This window comes from Hyperolius riggenbachi, chromosome 12 (assembly GCF_040937935.1).
Source record: "Hyperolius riggenbachi isolate aHypRig1 chromosome 12, aHypRig1.pri, whole genome shotgun sequence".
Classification (NCBI taxonomy): Eukaryota; Metazoa; Chordata; class Amphibia; order Anura; family Hyperoliidae; genus Hyperolius; species Hyperolius riggenbachi.
Genome location: NC_090657.1, coordinates 167427377 through 167451793, shown reverse-complemented (window position 1 = coordinate 167451793; position 24417 = coordinate 167427377). Strand labels below are relative to the sequence as shown.

The 24417-nt window shown below is 44.9% G+C and overlaps 1 protein-coding gene across 5 annotated transcripts in view; it reads right to left on the bottom strand.

Annotated features, from left to right (window-relative positions):
* LOC137542432 (cadherin-like protein 26) overlaps positions 1-24417 on the bottom strand; it is a 604516-nt gene that overhangs the window by 217620 nt on the left and 362479 nt on the right. For all 5 annotated transcript variants that reach the window (XM_068264331.1, XM_068264330.1, XM_068264332.1 and 2 more), the window contains one exon: positions 5360-5578. In XM_068264331.1, the coding sequence (XP_068120432.1) occupies positions 5360-5578 (219 nt within the window). The remainder of the gene's footprint in view (positions 1-5359; positions 5579-24417) is intronic.

Genomic DNA, 24417 nt, shown 5'->3' with positions numbered 1-24417 from the left:
ATGGACCTCACAATGCTGCGTGCCTTTGGGGGGTGTCAGGGAGTTTGTAGGTGCGTGAAGTTCTAAGGAACCTGTTCAGGTTTCTTAACTGATGTCCTGCTGTTTATTATCTCCAGTAATGTGACAGGTCAGTTCTGGGGAGGTGAGAACTCCTCGCTGTGCGCTCCACCTCCCAAAAGACATGACTGTAATTCCTCGTCTTTGTGTAATCGCACATGTTTACTGATTACCCCTGACATTAGAAGCACAGCGGTGCAATAGCCATGCCACTCCCAACTGATGCTAGAGAGAAAAGAGATATCATCAAATGATTAAGGAAAACCTCTGACCATAGCCATTAGGGTGGCCATACATTAGTCAAACCAATCATGCTGAACACTATCAGGTACTTTGATTGGTGAATGGGAACTGGCAGTTCCTATTCACTGATCTGTGAACTAACGGGTGGTGACAAGAACATGCACAGCAGTGTGCTTAATGGCAGTAGATGAATATCTACGTCCCTGGGAGTTCAGATGAAGTCCTGTGGGATGTAGATATACTGTACTTGGTGCAGTAACTAGTCAAAGTGTACCTGAGGTGTTAAAAAAATACTTAAGAAAAGGGAATCCTCTGGATCCTATAGAGCAGAGGTGCACTGCCCACATTTTTTCGGCTTGTGAGCTACTTTAAAAAAATTAGCAAGTCAAAATGATCTACCTATGTACAATTTTAGGAGCACACTTGTATATACATAAGGGAAAATGTAGTAGGGTCAGGATCTACCATAAGTCGTTTGCGACCTACTGGTAGATTGTGATCTATTTAATGGGCACCCCTGCTTTAGATGCTTCCCACGCTGCCCTCCGGTCCCCTGTTGATAAAGGTGGACCCCTGAAGATTGCTGACAAGGGCTTGCGGTTTGTTGGTAATCGCATCTGGCCATGCTCCTCTTCAGGCTCTGTGCTACTGCGCAGACGCAGCCATGTTCACGTGGAAGCAGAGGCGAGAGAGGCTCCAGCCTCAGGGCGCAGTGTAGGAGGGGGCACACAACTCACTTAGCTATCATTCCCCTATTGTGTTTGAAGCAGATAGAAATAAGAAAAGGGGATACATGGCAGTGACTGCAAGCCAGATAACTTGAGATTAAGGTGTTGAGAGGGTTGGGGGCCCTGGGATGCCTCCCTAATAGCAATCAGTGTGTGACGGCTGGGGTGGGAGGGATGAGGAGGCGCACTTTGATGCCTCAGCCTTGTGCGCTGGGGGACTTCGTTCCAGCTCTACGTGGAAGTAGTGAGGCAACACTGGTGCCAGAAGAGGCACGCGGCCCCCGCTGTTAAAGAGAGTCCTGGTGAGTGGCGGGGGATCGGAGGACAGCATGGGAAGCCTCTGGAGAATGCTGGCTTCCCTCACCTTAGGTAAGTATTTCCTTTCTTGACGCCTTGGATTTTCTTTAAAGTAAATCCGAGACTGGGTGATATAAAAAATGTATACATACCTGGGGCTTTTTTTCAGCCCCCTCCAGCCAAATTGCTCCCATGCCGCCGACCTCCGCTGCCTGCAGTAGTATTCCGCACGCTCCCAGCCACAGGAGCAAGACGGAGTGCGCACAGCCCGACTGCGCCTGTGCCGACTGGCCCCGACTGGAGGCTGCAGACAGCGAGGGAGTGATCAGGCCAGAGGAAGACCCAGGTATGTATACATTTTTTTTATATCACCCCATCACGGGTTTAATTTAAAGAAAACCCAAGGCCTGAGGAAGGGCTTTGCTCGAAACATGTCGTGTGTCTGTGTGTGTGCTTCTGTATGCCTTAATACAGTTATTTGCTGAGCCATTTGTGTGCCGTCTCCATTCCTTTGAAAAATGTATACATTTTTTATATCCCCCAGTCTCAGGTTTACGTTAAGCAAATTTATGCTGCTTGAAAACAGGCCAATCAAATCTAGCCACTGTAGCACTTCACTGGTCCGTATATCAATTTGCATCCAATTTACATCAACATGCGATTATTTGCATCTCATTGATATTCCCTCTTTGTTACCCGGTGGGGATCCATGGCAGGAAAAGGTTTAATGCCCTCTGCAGCTGGTGAAGATGCCTGCTGAGTAGCTGTTACAGATTGCTGAAATGTACACATTGTTCTTCCTCTCATTAAGGTAAATAGATGCAGAAGTAGCTGTTTTAAATATTAGCGCAGGCCCTGACCTTAAAACATTGCTGCGCCGCCGTCTTTTACGGTGTCGGCTCCAGGAAGCGCTGCATTTGTTCTAACAACCTGAAGGGTTGTGCATCTCTAAGTGCACTGTAGAAAATGTCATAAATTGCATCAAGGTAATGAATATCGTTTTTAAAGTAGCTGGTCTTATATAGCGTCAGCAATCGTGATCACTTGGGATGCGTCGGTATTACATTAGCCATTGCACAAATCTGAGACACCCAGCATTACAGCCGGACTGAAGGCTTAAAGTGGACCTGATCTCTTGCACAGGACAGAAGGAAAACACAGAGGAATGCACCCTATATGCATTTAGAGAGTTTAGCCTGTCTAATTCTCCCTCATCTGTGACTAATCACAAGTTGTAATTTGATCTTTCACCTGTGTCAGCTGGCTGCCACGGCAGAGAGGATAATTTGAAAGCACAGGATGTTAACAATACATCTGCTTCCATGAAAGCAGGAAGTAGACACACTACAGATTTATTGCAGGATTTTTATCAGCTGTAACAAAGAAATGTATTTCTTTAAGGGTATTATGCTGTTGCTTATTTTTTAACGCAGTTCAGGTCCACTTTAATAGTAAGTGCACAGGAATCATCATCATCAAACTACCAAACTGTGGTTAAAATAAAGTCTTCTTAGATTTGTCTTTTTTATTGCAGCAATAAAAGGCCTCTTCTTTCCGAGTAAGGCCTCTTGCACACTGCACGAGATTCCGATTCAGATTCCGCTTTTTAATCAGTTTTTACATGCAATTCAGATTCCGATTTGCAGTGTGCAGGGAGCAAACTGCAAATCAGAATCTGAATCGGATGTAAAAACTGATTAAAAAGCGGAATCGGAATCGCGTGCAGTGTGCAAGAGGCCTAAGGTGTGTTGGTAGAACGATGGCCAGTGCACAACGTATAGTGCAACATGGAGAGCTGATAATATAGAATGGACCTACTGGCCCCTCTCACCCCTCTCACCTTGGAAGCAGGAAATGTGGGAGCCCAAGCGCCGCAGAAGTTTGGGTGCCGCCATAGGTACCCATATACGGTAAATATTGATAATTTGCGGAAATTTGGGCATCAGAGGCACCCACTAAATAGTACGTGTCTGGGTCGCCCGCAATGTGAACTGCAGCTACAAATAGCGGGCACTTCCGCACATAACTGATATTTATATGGGCGGGTGGAACAGTTAATGTTAGGCATGAAGCAGGTTGTGGATACATTTAGGTCTGGGGGGAAGATGGTTAGGGTCTGGCACGGAGGGGGGACAGTTAAGGTTAGGGTGGTGGAGGGAGGTGGTTAGACTAAGGCATCAGGAGAGGGAGGTTTCTGTGTGAGAATAGGGTTAGATTTAGCTGTAGTAAAATATCAGTATCATTTAAAGAGTAACTGCTAGGCATGAAATCCAAAATCAATTCTCTATTTCCCTCTTTTAAATAGACGAAAAGGATGCTACAAAGGCAATGCCAAAGTTCAAAATCAATCTTACTTTTTTATTCAAGATGAATATTAATCCTCATGTCCTCCAGCTCTTAATTCGTACATCAGCCGCAAAAGAAGAGAAGTTGCAGTGCATGCTGGATTTTTTTTTTCCTCTTCTCCTCTCTGATTGGCCACATCCTCTCTGATTGGCCGCTCCTCTCTGACTGGCATCCCCTCCTCCCTGCAGGCCACAGGATAAAGTCAATCCTGATGTCATTTCCTCCCTTACTCCTCTATCCCCCCCTTGGAATCTCCTCTCCTCCCCGCACTATTACAGAGGAATAAAAGCAGTGCGCACAGACTCACCTACTCATGGTTCCAGACGCTGGAGTTTCAGTCTATACTCTCTGCACTACAGCTGGCGGTAGCACAGAGAGTATAGACAGGAACTCCAGTGCATGGAACCATGATGAGGTGAGAATCGCAATGGATGTAACGTGCATTTTCCCACTATGGGGAAAAAAATACCTGTATTGCTGCTTTTTTTTAGCACACCACGTGCAATTCCCTATTGCCGACAGCTGAAGTCAGCTGGCTGTCGGCTAAGTATGCCGCGACTTCCATGAATCATCCGCAGAAAAAGCACGGCCATTTTCTGTGGACTCGTGTGTGACTCCTACCTTAGAATAGGCGGAAGTGTAAACAAAAGAAGGAGCAGTAGTGCACATCCAAATAATACTTGAAGAAGAGGCGGAAGGACTGTAATTACGCAATTGCGACCATTTTTGAGGTGTGTGGGTTATCAACCATGGTGCATCTCTAAAAAAAAAAATCTTCCTAAATCTCTGTATGACCTGATTCAAGGAGGTCCGGCTATTGACCATATGGTTTTTCTGTAGCTAGACACCTTTTTAGTAAACCCTCCCAAGAATCCCCCTTGTCCTAGCGGTGACTATCCTTTTTTTTCCCTTCTAGTGGTTGCCAGTCTGGGTGACCCAAAATCTGTAAGCGGCCCATTTATCGTGGTGCGTCCTGTAAATCTGAAACAGTCTACACCAGGCATGCGCAAACTTGGCCCTCCAGTTGTGAAGGAACTACAAGTCCCACAATGCATTGCAGGAGTCTGACAGCCACAGTCATGACTCATAAAGGCAAATGCATTGTGGGACTTGTAGTTCCATAACAGCTGGAGGGCCGAGTTTCCCCATGCCTGGTCTACAATATATGAGGAGCCACCATCTTTGTTTGGTCTTTCTTTATATGAATTCAACAATTCTTCTCTTCTATCTTAAGGGTATTTAGGACTCAAAGGGATGAGCTTCTGAATTCCACTGAATTCCAATTTTCTATCAAAATCCGCTTTCCAGAGCGGAAATCGGTATTCAGAAATCAGTGCAGAAACCAGAAATTTTCAAGAGCGGTATTCCGAGTACCAAGACTCAGATATTTTAGGCCAACCCCTAGAGTTGGAAGTGTACCGTAGTTGGCATCCAGCATTGCAGATTACCGGTATGTGTAATATACTCGGAATTTGGAAATCAACATAACAAACGTTATTGATAACAACAATAAAAAAACAATTCTACGGAATTCATAATGTTACATGTCGGGATGCGGAATTCCGTCGGATTCAGAAATTGGCCATTCTGACCATCACTATTTAGAAGCACTTTACATGCCACACGTGGAGGCTGTATCTGTGCTACATGGAGTTACGCAGCTGTACATTGTATTTAATAGTACTTACCATCATGGTTAAGAACCTTGATTGGTTTCTTGTCATGGTCCTTGTCTAGGACGTTAATACGGAACGGGCCAGAAGCTTTGTCAATGATTGGAATTTCCAGGTGGGTATCTTGGTCACTTTTACACGTTGTTAGGTAGGCACTCCTCAGACGAGGGGCATTGTCATCGATGTCCTTCAGTTTTATGATTAGAGTGGCTGTGCCGGTCATTGCAGGATTTCCTAGAAAATTAAGCAAAATCTGTATTAAGGAATGTCTTTCAGGCCCCTTTCACACCAGGATGTTTTCATTGTGTTGTGTTACCCTTTTTTTACCGCAGGGTAACACTTAAACATTAAAAACCTATGTGGCATTTCATACCTGCCACAGTGCGATGCGCTGGAAGTATCCGATTTGACGCAATGACAACAGCGCATTAGCGGCAACCACCCGCTGCGACCTGAAGTCGTGTAAGTCTATGGCACCACAGATATTGTAAACTGTCTCGCGATGCGCATGCATGGAAGCGTATTTTGTCAATACACTTCCATGCTTTGTATTTCCGCCACAGAAGAACCTCACTTATGGCTTGACTTACAGCCAGAATTTCTCGTGCATTGCTGCGGTAATCTCCAAAGGCTATTTTTGAAGTTACAGTGCATCTGATCGCACTTCACTTATAACGCTGGTTTCTAGTGTGAAAATGGCCTCAGGATTATGTAGCGGCTGAAGGGATTTTACAGGAGACATGGGGACTTAATAACTTGTGAAGCACCATTTGCATTTGCACTGACCACTACTTAACCTTAGTGCATATCCAGGTTACTAGCTGTAACCATTTCTGTGATGCAGAGTCTTTCTATAATCACAAGAGTACAATCAGTAATAAGAAAAATCCATCCTGTACACTAAGCATTTATGTTAAAGCGGAACTGAAGAATAAAAAAAAATCTAAAGTGTTTCACTTTCTTGGGGCTTCTTATGCTTATTGTGTAGATAGTAGCGCTTATCAGGCTTCTAAGCTAGGCATTTAATCATTTGAAAAATGCAAATTACATCCTGTGCAGGGAAGTTTGAGAAAAATACTGTAAGCAAAGCTAGTACGGTTGAGGTGACCCAATGGCATCACTAGGGGGGTGCGATAGGGGTGGACCGCACCAGGTGTCACCCGCAAAGGAGGTGACACCTGTGATGATCCGCTCAGCTGGCTGCACAGGCAGACAGCTGTTTGTCCATTCCTCTAGTCTGTGGGCTGCAGGTCTCTGGAGCAGAGACCTGTCTTTCCATTGCATGTTTCTGGTCTGTTCTCTTGCTGGGGAATTTGCATACATTTGTTATGCAAATCCCCTACCTGCCTTCTTTGATGACTGGCACTATAAGAGCTTTATGTTTCCCAGAAGGCTTTGCTGGTCATTTCCTTTCCATAGTCTGTTCCTGATGGACACTGCTGGAGTGTCAGCCATTGCTATCTAGTATAGTTAATTCCTGGGGGTTGCTTTAGGCTTCCCTTCTAGCCCAGTCAGGTTGTATTATCTGTATTGCCTGTTCTGTCTTGTCTTGCCTGTTGCCATTGTCCTGCCCCAAAGGTGGTCGACAGGAAATGGTTCTGATCTCTGTTCTTGGAGTATAGCTGGTGCAGCGGTTGCTACCAGCTATCTCTTCTGTTCTGTCTCCTGGGATCGCGCTAGCTACTTTTCGCTAGCGCTGGGGATCCTTCTGTTCTGCTTCTCTGTACCTGGATCGCGCTAGCCACTTTTCGCTAGTGCTGTGGATCCTATCTCTTGCTTGTCCCTGTTTTCGTGTGTCTGTCTTGTCCGCTACGCTTGCTGCAGGCTCGGTGAGGTAACCGTTAAGCAAGTGCTCGCGTCCTCTGTTTCATGTTTGTCTGTCGATGGTTAGTTAGGCGTGCTTGTCTCTATTGTGCTTATCACGTGGAGACCGCGCATAACCACGTGCACTGTTGCGAATGAGTGTGGTGTTCGCGGTTAGCTAGCGTTTATTATTTTCCGTATCTCCTTATTGTATTATTTGCTGTGCCTTTGCTACCCTCGTATTCTATTCTGATCTGCCTTGTGTCACGTCTGGCGATCGCACCTCTCGCGATCGCGTTCCTATTTCATATCTGCTATTGTGTGTGCGCGGTCGCGGAGTGGCGACTGGATTGGCGCACACACATACAACCTGTCCCTTTGCTCAATCTCCTTCGCAATCGCCTCTCTTGCGATTGCGTTCTGCGCTTCGTACAATTCCTGTCTGGCACTTGTGGAGGTACAGAGGATTGGTTCCTCTGCACTCCCCAGCGCCATCTGCCGACAGGAATTTCCCTCTACAAGTGCGTAGCACCTTTTGCTGGGTGCCTGCAAATATACGCTTGTGGAGGATTTCCGCCGTGTCAGCGCACGCGTTGTGCGCTGATCACGGAGAAAGTTCCACAATCGTTACAACACCAAGCCTGGTGAGGTTGGCCTTTCACAGCAGAGGGGTGACACCATGAGTTTCTTCACCGGGTGACACCAACCCTAGTGATAACCCAGCGGGAAAACTCCTAGGGAGCAGTTCTGCAATCACAGCACCCTGAACAACTTGAAGCGTTCTTATTGGCCAAAGTTTGGGCATAGTTAATACTACAACCTCACATTTTCAGCTGGTGCTGTCATCAGGGAACTGGTGAAACAGCAAGCAATCTCATCTTCACCATACTAACACTTCGAAAACTCCCCGAGCAAATACTTACACTATTTTAGTATAGGATTTGGCCGTGTTTGGACTTTTGGTTATTGTTTCCCAGACATGGCATGCAGGTTTTTTTTAAAAAAAAACACTGTCACCTGGGCAGATTTCACACAGGAGAAGTCGTAGGATAGTCACATGTGACATTTTACAAGCTGTGCTTATAAACTAAGCCTGAATATGTATTTGTAGAGAAAGGGGCAGGCACACAGGTGTAACGGGGGACACAGGGAGTGCAACTCCCAAGTATTGAATGAGCGGCAGCGCACATCCCTTAAAAACAGATATTTATTGTATCAATTTACAAATTTCCATACAACTTTAGTGTTACAACAGTTATGTAACCCTATACACATGGAGGTGCAAGTAGCAAGGGGAGGAGCATCAGGCACACTGGCATACAGCCATGGGGAGGGGGGGCGACTCCTCTCTACTCCCCCTTCATTGCAGAGATTTAGAACGAATTGGTCATATTTAGGGATGATCGGAAAGAGCAAATTTCCGTTCCGCCGGAATTAGCGGATTCTGCCAGCGCTGAACTCCGTCGCTATGAAAATTCCGACGGATTTTTGCGAGATTCCGGATTCCGGCGGAAAAATTAAAATAGTCGCAAATGGAACCTTGTTTATGCTATATGGTAGCCCATATACCCTATTAACTGTTCCCTTAGCCCTTTTTCTCCTCCCTTCCTCCCGGAGAGAGAAGGGTCTCGTCTTCCTGGGAATTGTAGGATTTCAAAAGCCAGCTTACATACCTTGGCCGGGAATTGAACCCAGGTCTAGTGCTTGGTATGCTTGGTAGGTAGCTCTCTTCACCACTATACCACCACCAACACTACATGCTGAAGCCAGTCTAGCATGTACCATTATGATATATCCAAGACTATATGGTATAATGGTTAGGATAGCAGCCTACCGAGCACTAGACCTGGGTTCGATTCCCAGCCAATATATGTAAGCTGGTTTTTGAAATCCTAAAATTCCCTAAGCAAGCTCATTTTTCCCTTAGATATATCACAATGGTACATGCTAGGCTGGCTTCAGCATGTAGCGTTGTAGTGTGTTGTGTTGGTGGTATAATGGTTAGGATAGCAGCCTACCGAGAACTAGACCTGGGTTCGATTCCAGGCCAATGTATGTAAGCTGGCTTTTGAAATCCTACAATTCCCTAAGCAAGCTCATTTTTCTCTTGGATATATCACAATGGTACATGCTAGGCTGGCTTCAGCATGTAGCATTGTAGTGTGTTGTGTTGGTGGTATAATGGTTAGGATAGCAGCCTACAGAGTGGTAAGCCGGGGTTAAATTCCTGGGCCTGGCCAATGTATGTGAGTTGGCTTTTGACAACCTACAAATCCCTAAGCAAGCTCATTTTTCTCTTGGATATATCATAATGGTACATGCTAGGCTGGCTTCAGCATGTAGTGTTGGTGGTGGTATAGTGGTGAAGAGAGCTACCTACCAAGCACTAGACCTGGGTTCAATTCCCGGCCAAGGTATGTAAACTGGCTTTTGAAATCCTACAATTCCCTGGAAGACAAGACCCACCTCCCTCCGGGAGGAGGAATCAGTTCGGTGGGGAAAAAAATTTGAATTCTGTAAAATTCAGCGGAATTTCATATTTTTCTGCGGAAATTCCGCCTTAGCGCTATAGCAATTCCGTTCCGTCGCATCAGAATCGGAATCACCAAATTCCGTCCGGAATCCCGGAATTTATAATTCCGCGGAATCCAGCTACCATCCCAAGTCATATTCAAGTTCACAGACACTTGCTGCGCTTACTTAGTCCTATTCTCATCAGAGATAAGACCCCTAAAATGGAGACACAATAGAGAAAGCGCACATAGTGCTCAGCACTGTTTGGAACACATTAATTACATCCACCACGTGTAGCACTCCACAGGGACGTGCCTTCACCAATAGGGATAGAGACAGTGTTTCCCCCCTCGTGAATCCACTCACCAGCTGGCTGCTTGTTAATTTGCACGTAGTGTATAAATAGTGATCCACGCTTCTCAGTCTCCACTCAGGACTTCTTTATTAAAAGCAATAAAAGGGCATTCCACAAGGATTAGGACATCTATACAACCTTCGGCCGCGGATACGAGGTGCTCCGTCCTTCCTGGTTTGCCTTACTTCCGGATTGTCAGCGTGCTGCCCGGCTCCGCCCTACGCGTTTCGTCGCAATGACTCATTCAGGGGCTGGCAGCACGCTCTACTGACAGGGTAAAAATAGCGTCGCTCACCGTCTCGGGGACTGCCCACGTAACGCCCTCTTACTGTCGCTAGGCAACCCAGCGGGGAGCATCACGTATGCCTTACATAAATTACATACATTATATTACATAGTATCCATATAAAGATCATAATCTCCTACTTACTAACATACCATAATATCTATTCCTTGCCAAGAATTCGTACCTACAGACTTGTACATATTCCCTTACAGTCCAAGCCAGTACGTACTCCATAACTCCATTGGCCAAATGTCCGTACCTTAAGAGTCACATATTTACAAATAATCCCCATGTGCAAACTATATACATTATTTACCAATAAGATATATTGCCACCTCCGAATGCATCTTAAAGTGACAGTACCAAACCTAAAACCTAATCATGCTGCAATAGCATTAATCTATTCTTAAAGTGACAGTACACAAAATTATTGTTACAATATTTAATGTAAAACATACCATGTCACCCTTAATTATACAATTATATACCTAACCTAATAGTCACCTTACACAACCCTAGTTCATCTGTGAAAGTATGACCAACTCATCAATAAAGTTACAGTGCCATATTGCACCCCCCCTAGTGTAATCAGTGAATTGATCTACTGTGTCCACCACTCAAAATTAGAACACACCACAGTGCACACCAGCTCTGAGTGATTGGATTAAGTTCATATAGAGGGGGCTCATTCTTACACTAAGTACATGAACCAATTATAATCCTCCACCAAAATGAGAATAGTCACCCAGTCCAGTCACCATATGGACCTGGCCCCACTCACCTCAGTGCAAACTTACCATGCACATAATGTCCATGCCAAAAAGGACCCTGGCAAGTGCATACCACCTTATAATTTCATATAGGCCGTGCAAATTACCTACTGGTATATCTAATGTGAACAACCCACTATGATAAAGTGCCACATGCAAATTATTCATTCCAAAGTGCATTGTGCATATATCAAAACCAACAATTGTGTGTCAACTAACCAACCATATTAACAAAAAACTATACTCATCAATCAACCTACTACCCCCCACGTGAATACCCCCTTATTTGTACCCCAGCAGCTACACGCATGGTACATGCCCATATTAACCTATCTATTTGTGATGAAGCAATTGATATCTAATTCTATATTTAATCCTCGAGGCTCCATACTACCTAATCTATAGATACACTCTGTCTCTTTCCTACACAGTTGTTGTAGTCTGTTAGAGCCCCGCCAGTGAGTGTGTACTTGCTCCACAGCCACCACCTTTAAACCTCTTGGATCATTGTTATGTATTTTAGCAAAATGCGCTGATACACTGTGCCACGTGTAACCTTTTTGAATATTATAAATATGTTGGTATATACGCTTTTTAAGCGGTCTCGTCGTCCTACCAACATATTGAAGATTACACGTGCACGTCAGCACATACACCACATATGATGAGGAACATGTTAGACATTGCTTAACATCATATCTTCTCCCATCCCTGTTTGAGACAACAACATCTGCATTAGTGCTTGATGTATCCCTACATATACAGCAGTCCCTACACCTATGATAACCCGGTCTCTGCCAAAAAACACTAGGTCTACCTGGTGGTTCTACACAGCTAGGAACAAGAAGATCTCTAAGGTTCGGGGCCCGCCTATAAATAAATCTAGGTTTAGATGGAACTACCTGATTCAGAGTCTGATCCTGCTGCAGCACTGGCCAATGTTTCTGAAAGATGTTCTCTATCTGTCTGTATTGTGTATTAAACGTGCAGATAAAAGGAAGCTCCATGTGGTTATCCTCTTTTTTGGTTCTCTTACCTTGAACCATTTGTTCTCTATCCATACCTGCTACCTCCGTCATTTGTTTTCTTAGTTCCTCTTCTTTGTACCCCTTTTGCTCAAATTTATCGAGCAAAATGGCAGCCTGACTTGTATATGCATCCAATGTGGAACAATTCCGTCTAATCCTTTGGAATTGTCCCTTCGGGATCGCTCGGACCCAGGTTGGATGATGGCAGCTAATTGTAGGAATAAACCCGTTTCTATCTGTTTTTTTAAAAAAACACTTGGTGGTGAGCTCGCTTCCTGACTTAAAAATAGTTAAATCTAAAAAGTTAATATTATCATAACTCGTCTCAGCTTCCAGTTTGATATTAGGACTTAAAAGATTGACTTTCCTTAAAAAATCCTCCCATTCCTCAACCGTACCTGTCCACAAAATCAGCAGGTCATCAATATATCGATACCAATTATAAATCTTCCCTGAATTTATCTGAATCGCCCCTTCCTCCCACTCCGACATGTAAATATTTGCCAAAGATGGGGCGAAGGGGGCCCCCATGGCATATCCTTTTATCTGCAGGTAATATTCCCCCCTATACCAAAAATAATTCTTAGCCAGGGCAAATTGTAGCAACTGCACCAAAAACTGTACCTGTCGTGGGTGTACTCTCCCCTCACGATTAAGTGCGTTTTCCACTGCAACCAACCCTCCTTGATGTGAAATATTTGTGTATAGAGACGCCACATCCGCTGTAATTAGCAGCGTGGCGTCATCTACCACCACATCATTAAGAATACGCAATGTATGGGAGGTATCCTTAAGAACCCTTGGCAGGAGACCAACCAGAGGTTGCAGGAATTGATCCAAGTACCCACCCAATCTATATGTGATGGAATCAATCCCATTAATAATGGGACGTCCCGGTGGTGACGTGGTGGACTTGTGTATTTTTGGTAATTGATATATAATAGGTGTTCTTGGATGTGAAGGGATTAAAAACTGGAATTCAGCTTCACTAATAAGATTTTCATCCAACCCCCCTTTTAATAAGGAGATGAGTTCTCTTTTGAACTGGAAGACTGGGTTACCACTCAGTTTTTTATATGCAGTGGCATCATTTACCAGTCTATCCAATTCCCCGAAATATTGTTCCCTATTGAGGACAACCACCCCTCCCCCCTTATCTGCTGGTCGAATGACCAACTCCTTGTCTCTCAACATCTTGCAAGCATCTCGATCGGCAATCTCAATCCGAGACACACGCAGACGCTCGAGATCATTGGCCACAAGATTTTTAAAAACATCAATGGTGTGCTTACTTGCTTTTTCTGCTGGATTGAAAGTAGAGTTATTTTTCATTTTCGTATGTAGGTATTGACCCGCCGCCACTGCATTGGCTTTAGTATTAGGCCCCTCTTTATCCAGAATATACCTTTTAAGGTTAATTTTCCTTACAAATTTGTGTAAATCAATGAAAGTTTCAAATTTATTAATGGATTTTTTTGGAGCATATTTTAATCCCCTGTCTAGCAGGCTGATTTCCCGATCAGACAGGGGAACCCCACTGAGATTAAATATACCTTCTCCTGACACTACTCCTTTCTTTTTTTGTTGTATTCTCCTTCCTCCTCTGACTCCCCTCCTGGCTCTCTTTTGCGTGCTTTTTTGGGGGTGAGGTATGGTTCCATGTACCATTCGTCCTGTCGGTATCTGGATTTGTGAAAAAACGGGGGTTCTTCCTGTACATATGATTGTAAAGGTATATATCTATTATAAACTGGAAGTTCGGGAGCACCTTTAGGATAACCACCTTGGGACTGATATTGAGGCTGATAATGTTGACCTCCTTCTCTCCTAAACTGACCTCCTCTCCCTATATACGGTCTAGATTGATTGGGGGAAGGTCTACCTTGATAGGGGACATATCCTCTGCCTCTTCCCGGGGCTCCCCCTCTCCCCCCTCCTCCACCATACACTGGCTGGGGCTGGGGTCTGGGCTGGGCTGGTTTAACTGGATCTCTGCCCCCAGTCATGATCCCTTTTGGCCTAACAGCACCATCCTGTGGTTTGGGTACCTCAATGGGCCCCCCTCCCGCTGCCCCACCTTCCTCCATTATCTCATCTGGCTTAGTGGGTATCTTATTTTTCTGCCATTTATACGCCTCATTATTTTTATAAACTTGATTATCTTTACAAAACTGTTTTTGCTTATCCAATATAATATCTTTTTCTGCATTATTCAATACCTCTTGTAATTTCGTAGACCTGACCTGATATTCTTCTGAGTGTTTAAATGGATCTAATTTGGATTTAATCGTGTCTACTTCCCCTCCCAATCTCTCAAGTCTCCGTGTTTTCCTGTTAATCATCAATTTGACCATACCCTTCCCGCAAATTTCAACATATTCCAACCATTCCTTATTACTATCTTCACTTTCTTCACCATCAGTAGGAGATATATCCCATCTGTACCTCTTAGGTACTAGTCCCTTCCCATCATACTTATGTAATGCAGCCAAGTCCCACCAAGTTTGGAGTTCCTTAAGCATACTTCCCTGTAACGACTTAAAGTCCTGTTCAAGATTAGAATGTACAGGGGCATCCACTTGAAAGATTTGATCCAGATCCACATCTCTATGCTTCCTGATCTCAAAGACATCCATGTTTGCAGCAGTAAAAGAAGATGATACGCTTACCCACACTTTGTTTGTATAAACTGCGCTCCACAGAAAAGCACCCACCAATATAAAATATATAAGTCCTTGATAGGGGATCGCAGCCTCAGAAGAATATCAGGTCAGGTCTACGAAATTACAAGAGGTATTGAATAATGCAGAAAAAGATATTATATTGGATAAGCAAAAACAGTTTTGTAAAGATAATCAAGTTTATAAAAATAATGAGGCGTATAAATGGCAGAAAAATAAGATACCCACTAAGCCAGATGAGATAATGGAGGAAGGTGGGGCAGCGGGAGGGCGGCCCATTGAGGTACCCAAACCACAGGATGGTGCTGTTAGGCCAAAAGGGATCATGACTGGGGGCAGAGATCCAGTTAAACCAGCCCAGACCAGACCCCAGCCCCAGCCAGTGTATGGTGGAGGAGGGGGGAGAGGGGGAGCCCCGGGAAGAGGCAGAGGATATGTCCCCTATCAAGGTAGACCTTCCCCCAATCAATCTAGACCGTATATAGGGAGAGGAGGTCAGTTTAGGAGAGAAGGAGGTCAACATTATCAGCCTCAATATCAGTCCCAAGGTGGTTATCCTAAAGGTGCTCCCGAACTTCCAGTTTATAATAGATATGAACCTTTACAATCATATGTACAGGAAGAACCCCCGTTTTTTCACAAATCCAGATACCGACAGGACGAATGGTACATGGAACCATACCTCACCCCCAAAAAAGCACGCAAAAGAGAGCCAGGAGGGGAGTCAGAGGAGGAAGGAGAATACAACAAAAAAAGAAAGGAGTAGTGTCAGGAGAAGGTATATTTAATCTCAGTGGGGTTCCCCGTCTGATCGGGAAATCAGCCTGCTAGACAGGGGATTAAAATATGCTCCAAAAAAATCCATTAATAAATTTGAAACTTTTATTGATTTACACAAATTTGTAAGGAAAATTAACCTTAAAAGGTACTTTCTGGATAAAGAGGGGCCTAATACTAAAGCCAATGCAGTGGCGGCGGGTCAATACCTACATACGAAAATGAAAAATAACTCTACTTTCAATCCAGCAGAAAATGCAAGTAAGCACACCATTGATGTTTTTAAAAATCTTGTGGCCAATGATCTCGAGCGTCTGCGTGTGTCTCGGATTGAGATTGCCGATCGAGATGCTTGCAAGATGTTGAGAGACAAGGAGTTGGTCATTCGACCAGCAGATAAGGGGGGAGGGGTGGTTGTCCTCAATAGGGAACAATATTTTGGGGAATTGGATAGACTGGTAAATGATGCCACTGCATATAAAAAACTGAGTGGTAACCCAGTCTTCCAGTTCAAAAGAGAACTCATCTCCTTATTAAAAGGGGGGTTGGATGAAAATCTTATTAGTGAAGCTGAATTCCAGTTTTTATTCCCTTCACATCCAAGAACACCTATTATATATCAATTACCAAAAATACACAAGTCCACCACGTCACCACCGGGACGTCCCATTATTAATGGGATTGATTCCATCACATATAGATTGGGTGGGTACTTGGATCAATTCCTGCAACCTCTGGTTGGTCTCCTGCCAAGGGTTCTTAAGGATACCTCCCATACATTGCGTATTCTTAATGATGTGGTGGTAGATGACGCCACGCTGCTAATTACAGCGGATGTGGCGTCTCTATACACAAATATTTCACATCAAGGAGGGTTGGTTGCAGTGGAAAACGCACTTAATCGTGAGGGGAGAGTACACCCACGACAGGTACAGTTTTTGGTGCAGTTGCTACAATTTGCCCTGGCTAAGAATTATTTTTGGTATAGGGGGGAATATTACCTGCAGATAAAAGGATATGCCATGGGGGCCCCCTTCACCCCATCTTTGGCAAATATTTACATGTCGGAGTGGGAGGAAGGGGCGATTCAGATAAATTCAGGGAAGATTTATAATTGGTATCGATATATTGATGACCTGCTGATTTTGTGGACAGGTACGGTTGAGGAATGGGAGGATTTTTTAAGGAAAGTCAATCTTTTAAGTCCTAATATCAAACTGGAAGCTGAGACGAGTTATGATAATATTAACTTTTTAGATTTAACTATTTTTAAGTCAGGAAGCGAGCTCACCACCAAGTGTTTTTTTAAAAAAACAGATAGAAACGGGTTTATTCCTACAATTAGCTGCCATCATCCAACCTGGGTCCGAGCGATCCCGAAGGGACAATTCCAAAGGATTAGACGGAATTGTTCCACATTGGATGCATATACAAGTCAGGCTGCCATTTTGCTCGATAAATTTGAGCAAAAGGGGTACAAAGAAGAGGAACTAAGAAAACAAATGACGGAGGTAGCAGGTATGGATAGAGAACAAATGGTTCAAGGTAAGAGAACCAAAAAAGAGGATAACCACATGGAGCTTCCTTTTATCTGCACGTTTAATACACAATACAGACAGATAGAGAACATCTTTCAGAAACATTGGCCAGTGCTGCAGCAGGATCAGACTCTGAATCAGGTAGTTCCATCTAAACCTAGATTTATTTATAGGCGGGCCCCGAACCTTAGAGATCTTCTTGTTCCTAGCTGTGTAGAACCACCAGGTAGACCTAGTGTTTTTTGGCAGAGACCGGGTTATCATAGGTGTAGGGACTGCTGTATATGTAGGGATACATCAAGCACTAATGCAGATGTTGTTGTCTCAAACAGGGATGGGAGAAGATATGATGTTAAGCAATGTCTAACATGTTCCTCATCATATGTGGTGTATGTGCTGACGTGCACGTGTAATCTTCAATATGTTGGTAGGACGACGAGACCGCTTAAAAAGCGTATATACCAACATATTTATAATATTCAAAAAGGTTACACGTGGCACAGTGTATCAGCGCATTTTGCTAAAATACATAACAATGATCCAAGAGGTTTAAAGGTGGTGGCTGTGGAGCAAGTACACACTCACTGGCGGGGCTCTAACAGACTACAACAACTGTGTAGGAAAGAGACAGAGTGTATCTATAGATTAGGTAGTATGGAGCCTCGAGGATTAAATATAGAATTAGATATCAATTGCTTCATCACAAATAGATAGGTTAATATGGGCATGTACCATGCGTGTAGCTGCTGGGGTACAAATAAGGGGGTATTCACGTGGGGGGTAGTAGGTTGATTGATGAGTATAGTTTTTTGTTAATATGGTTGGTTAGTTGACGCACAATTGTTGGTTTTGATATATGCACAATGCACTTTGGAATGAATAATTTGCATGTGGCACTTTATCATAGTGGGTTGTTCACATTAGATATACCAGTAGGTAATTTGCACGGCCTATATGAAATTATAAGGTGGTTTGCACTTGCCAGGGTCCTTTTTGGCATGGACATTATGGGCATGGTAAGTTTGCACTGAGGTGAGTGGGGCCAGGTCCATATGGTGACTGGACTGGGTGACTATTCTCATTTTGGTGGAGGATTATAGTTGGTTCATGTACTTAGTGTAAGAATGAGCCCCCTCTATATGAACTTAATCCAATCACTCAGAGCTGGTGTGCACTGTGGTGTGTTCTAATTTTGAGTGGTGGACACAGTAGATCAATTCACTGATTACACTAGGGGGGTGCAATATGGCACTGTAACTTTATTGATGAGTTGGTCATACTTTCACAGATGAACTAGGGTTGTGTAAGGTGACTATTAGGTTAGGTATATAATTGTATAATTAAGGGTGACATGGTATGTTTTTGTCACAAAATGCATCTGCTGGCGAATTTCCTGAACTATTGATGAACTTCCTCCATTTCGCCAGCAGATGTCATCTGTGTCCTCAGAGTTTGAAACTGCTGGAAGTATCCTCTGCCACCAGCAGAGGTCTCACTCACAAGAACTGTTATTGCAGATTTAATGAGGGCAGCTCTGTGATCACCTGGACTCTGTCATCTGACTTTTTGGACACTATTTAAGCTGCCTTTACAGACCACTCTGTGCTAGCTCATCAAAGTCTGATCCTGAATCAAAGTCTGTTCCTGATCCTGAATCCTAGCCTTGTATCCTGTCTTGAGTCTAAGGGCTCGTTTCCACTATCGCGAATCTGCATGCGTCCAACGCATGCAGATCCGCACATGTAATACAAGTGGATGGGCCTGTTTCCACTGTAGCGTTGTTGAGGTGCGTTTTTTTCAGCGTGAAAAAAACGCACAAAAGAGCCAACGATTTCGCCTGCGTCGGGAATCCGTGCGAATCGCCGCTAATGTATTTAATAGTAAAAACGCATGCGTTTGTTACATGCGTTTTTACCCGCGATTTCGCGTGCGATTTCGCACCTTTTTATTAAATTTTATTTAGTCCTGGCAGTGTCATGGTTAATTTCGCATGGCACCCTGCCATGCGAAATCGCATGCGAAATCGCGGGTAAAAACGCATGTGGAAACGCATCCGCATGCGTTTTTACAAGCGTCGGAATGCGGCCGAAATCGCGTCACAACAGTGGAAACAAGCCCTTAGCCTTGTATCTGCTCTGATCGTGTTTGACCTGTTTTCTGTATGTTGACTAACCCTTTGCCTAAGCGATTTGTATCTTGTTTGTATCTCTGGTTTGACCCTGCATGTTTGACGTTCCGTTGCCTGCCGATTATAATTCTGATGCTCTGTCTCTGTATATAATGTATATGATTCTCATGTGTATATATTAGTCAGGTTTGGGGTTCAGTGTGCACACTATATTGTTATGCTTGGATACCTTTGCATATTATCCTATATGCAGGGGGTCCATAGCATCTGCAATACCTGATATATTCTGATTATGTGTTAGTTTCCAGTTGCTCCATTGCTTATATTACTTGCCTGACGTCTGCATGATTCTCTGCATAAACTTAATACTGATTGTTTATGCATCCTGGTAGAGTAAAGGTGCGTACACACATGCGACTATAGTCGTTTGTAACGATCGTTCCCCGATCTTTACCAACGACGATCGTTACAAAAAACGAACCAACGACTATTAAGGCAAACGACGAACGAGGCAAATCGCTACAAAACAAAGTTCTGTCTTGGTGGATTTTTACCACCGACGATCGTTAGCAAAAGTGGTACATCGTTGGAAACAGTCGTTCGTACCAGGCTGGACATGCGTATTTCACTTTTTCTCCAAGGAACTTTGCAATTTTATGCGCAGGCGCATTAAGTGCTTTTACGTGATGTAACGTTCGTTCTAACGATGTGATCGTTACACACTTTTTACAACTAACTTTACTTCGGTCGTTCTTTCGTCAATTAAAAGTTCGTTCGTCATTCTCAACGAACGATCGTTGTCGCATGTGTGTACGTAGCATAATTCTCTGCTTAAACTTAATGCTAATGGTGTATGCATTCTGATGGTCAGATTCTCTGCATAAACTTAATCTTGTTTATGCGACCTATTTGTTTGATTCTCTGCATGATCTTAATGCTGATTGTTTGTAAGCTGTGTAACTGTTTAGTTGCATAACTCTGTGCATGAACGTAATGTGCAACATTTATGCTGATTACAATAAATCTTTATGTTTATTCCTTTAATTCCAGTCTCAGTGTTTCTTGCATACTGACAGAGCAATCTTCCTTGCAATTCCCTTGCATTGTATACCAATGCAACAGAATCATGACAGATGAGCTAGCCACAAAAAATTCTGTCACCAGGAAATACTGAGAGTAGTTTTGCCGCCATGGGAATTAAATGGAATTATGCAAATATCGATTATTATTGCTGTTTGGCTGAGGATGATAAAAGTTTCTGTTTTGATAAGTTGTATGACTACTCATATGATGATTTGGTGCAAAGCATTAGGCAGATCAATTCATATGTCCAGCAGGGAGAATTCCTTGAATCTGATGTTCAGCCTTTGTTAAAAATTCTACACACTCTTGAACAGGGCCGGGCCGAGGCATAGGCTGGAGAGGCTCCAGCCTCAGGGCGCAGTGTAGGAGGGGGCGCACAATTCATTCAGCTGTCATTCCTAATTGTGTATGAAGCAGAAAGAAATAAGAAAAAAGGATACAGAGCAGTGACTGCAAGCCATATAACTAGATATTAAGGTGTTGGGGAGGTTGTGGGCCCTGTGGCACCTCTTAGTCTAATAGCAATCAGTGTATGTCGGCTGGGGTGTGAGGGATGGAGGGGCGCACTTTGGTGTCTCAGCCTTGGGTGCTGGAGGACCTTGTCCCACCTCTGCTCTTGAATTTATGAAGTCTCCCACCACCTACCAAATTTATCAAGCCTCTGTAAACAAATCCTTGCCAGTTCCTCTTCCCTGCAAAATTCCCACAGCAGTATTAAACCAGAGCAAACCAAATAATGTTCCAGCCACCTCCATGCAGACCATACACCCTAAAACTTATGCTCTGGATAATGAATCTGCCTATGACAAGAATTCATGGGATCCTCCTTTTGAAAAATGGGAAATAGAGGCCTTAGTTTTTGAGATGGAATGTGATGAGGAATCATTTATTGATTATTACTTTGATACCAGTGAAAACTTTTTGAATGAATGCATAGATTCTGCATCCACTTTAGTTGATATGGGGGTTTGTATGAATGACTTTGTGGCCCCCTTAATTGATATCTGGAAAGATCTATTGCGTGAAAATTTCCCTCCTTCTGATGATTCTGGCAGTCAGTTTATGCCGTACTCAGTAATCAATCATAGTTCAGTCAAATCCAGTAAATTTTCTAGTGTTAAAAGTGACAGGGATTGTGTTCTTGATTTTTCCTCTGAGCCTGTTAAACCGCATGCGGATGCATACCTGAGTGGTTTGAATGACTCCACTGATCAAGGAATCTGCAAAAGTCAAGCCTGTTTTGATATGACTGCTGAAGAGATTGATGCTTATTATTGGTATTTAAATGATGACCGGACAATTTTCATGGAATTTTATTGCAAACAGAATGTGGAATTTGTAACCAAATGTCTGCTGAGTGTTAAATCCATGTGTGTGAATGGACTTTGTAAGCATGAAGCTGCTTCTGCCTTAATAATCGCTTGGCAAAGGGTTCTGTCTTCTCATTTTCATGTTTTTCCTTCTGTTAACTCTGTACTCACCTCTGGCCAGAACTCACAATCTGCAGCAGTTAAAGTCACACCTGTTACTAAGGGAGACTCAACGTGTCCGTTGCCCTTAGCAACCAGTTATAAAGACTCTGTCTCGTCAGGATCCAACCGTCAAAGGAGACCTACTTCCTTGCAAACTGCAGTCAGAACTACACCTTGGTCCTGGCAAAAATCATTAGAAAATAAGTCATCATCCAAAAAGAAAAAGAAAAAAATTCTTTCCTACTAACTCCGAATCCAGTCGTGTGCAGCCTCCAGTCGATTCCAGTCGTGTGCAGCCTACGTCCAAGTCGGTACAGACTCCATGCAGGTCGATGCAGACTCCATGCAGCTCCATACAGACTCCAGTTGATTTGTGTCCTCAGCAATCTCCAGTCAGTCCTGAGCAGTCCCTCGCCTTTTTCTGTGGACTCTTTCATGGACTAGATTTGCTGACAGTGGGTCAGCCTGGCAGGCCTGAAGAGCCCCAGCATGTTCATCCTGCAGTATCCAGTCCTGCAGAACTTTGCTCCTTGCCTGCAGGACTTTGCTCCTTGCCTGCAGAACTTTGCTCCCAGTCCGCACAGGCTCAGTTCACACAGTTTCAGTGCCAGTCCGCACAGACTGTATTGGGATCTCAGCCAACGGTCCAGCCAAGCGCTCAGCCAACGATCCAGCCAAGCGCTCAGCCAACGGTCCAGCCAAGCGCTCAGCCAACGGCCCAGCCAAGTGCTCAACCAAAGGTCCAGATCCATGAGGTTACACAGTCTGCTGTCCTGTCTGAGACTACTGAGTCTGCTGTCCTGTTTGAAGCCTCCCAACCGGTTAACTTGCCTAAAGTTATCCCGTCTTCTGTTTTGCTTGAGGTTATGCAAGCTGCTGCCCAGCCTTCACAGACTTTTGTTGCTACCCTGTCCGAGACTATTCAGTCTGTCGCTAATCCGCCTGCAGAACTACCTGAAGTTTTCCAGTTTACTGCTCAGATGTCACAGACCTCTGCTGCTGCTTCCAAGTCTGGTGACTCTGCTGCTGCTATTGAGTGTACCCAGTCTGCTGCGGCTGCCGCTTCTGAGGGTATCCAGTCTGCTGCCGCTTCTGAGGGTATCCAGCCTGCTGCCGCTTCTGAGGGTATCCAGCCTGCTGCCGCTTCTGAGGGTATCCAGCCTGCTGCCGCTTCTGAGGGTATCCAGTCTGCTGCCGCTTCTGAGGGTATCCAGTCTGCTGCCGCTTCTGAGGGTATCCAGTCTGCTGCCGCTTCTGAGGGTATCCAGTCTGCTGCCGCTTCTGAGGGTATCCAGTCTGCTGCCGCTTCTGAGGGTATCCAGTCTGCTGCCGCTTCTGAGGGTATCCAGTCTGCTGTTCCAGTTGTCGCTTCCAAGTCTGGGGACTCTGCTGTCGCTTCCAAGTCTGGGGACTCTGCTGCTGTTTCCAAGGTTGGTGATATTGTTGCTGCTCCTGAATCCGGTATCCCTATGGCTGCTCTCCAGTCCGATGATTCTGTTGTTGCCTCAAAGACTGCTGATTCAGCTATTGCCTCCGACTCCACTGTTCCAGCTGCTGTTTCCAAGTTCGCTGTTCCGGATGAGTTCCTGTCTGGTGCCTCTCCTGAGGGCATTCTGCCTGTTGCCTCTCCTGAGGGCATTCTGCCTGTTGCCGCTCCTGAGGGCATTCTGCCTGTTGCCGCTCCTGAGGGCATCCTGCCTGTTGCCGCTCCTGAGGGCATCCTGCCTGTTGCCGCTCCTGAGGGCATCCTGCCTGTTGCCGCTCCTGAGGGCATCCTGCCTGTTGCCGCTCCTGAGGGCATCCTGCCAGCTGCCGCTCCTGAGGGCATCCTGCCAGCTGGCGCTCCTGAGGGCATCCTGCCAGCTGGCGCTCCTGAGGGCATCCTGCCAGCTGGCGCTCCTGAGGGCATCCTGCCAGCTGGCGCTCCTGAGGGCATCCTGCCTGCTGCCGCTCCTGAGGGCATCCGGCCTGCTGCCGCTTCTGAGGGCATTCTGCTTGCTGCTTCTTCCGTGGGCATCCTGTCTGCTACCCCTGATGGTATCCCCCCTGATGGTGCCAAGGCTTCTGCTCAGCCTAATCCTGCCAAGCCGTTTGATCCTACTGTTCCTGTCAAGTTGGGGGTTCCTGTGGCTGCTCCCCAATCTGATGTTTCCGCAGTGGCTTCCAAGTCTGCTTTTGTTCCTGTTATGGCCTTCAACTCTGTTGTTCCTGCTAGTGCTACCACTTCCAAGTCTGCTGTTGATCCTGTTGTGACCTCCAAGCCTGCTGATCCTGTTGTTCCTGCCAAATTGGTTGTTCCTGCTACTGCTTCCAAATCTGCTGGTGATCCTGTTGTGGCCTCCAAGCCTGTTGTTCCTGCTGCTGCTCCCGAGTCTGGTGTTCCTGCCGATGTTGAGTCTGTTATGCTACCTGAAGTTTGCACATCCTGGAGTCCTATGGATGTCTGGCCTGTTGCTTCTGCACATGGATCTTCGGCTGTTGCATTGCCTAAAGGTCTCCAGTTTGATCTTCAACATTATTTGTTACCTGATGACCCTGAATCTACTCAGCCCATCATTTTGCCTGTTACCTTGTTTATTTTTGTACACTTTTTCGCCCATGCCCTCCTTGGCCTTGCCTTTCTGCCCAGTATGTCCTG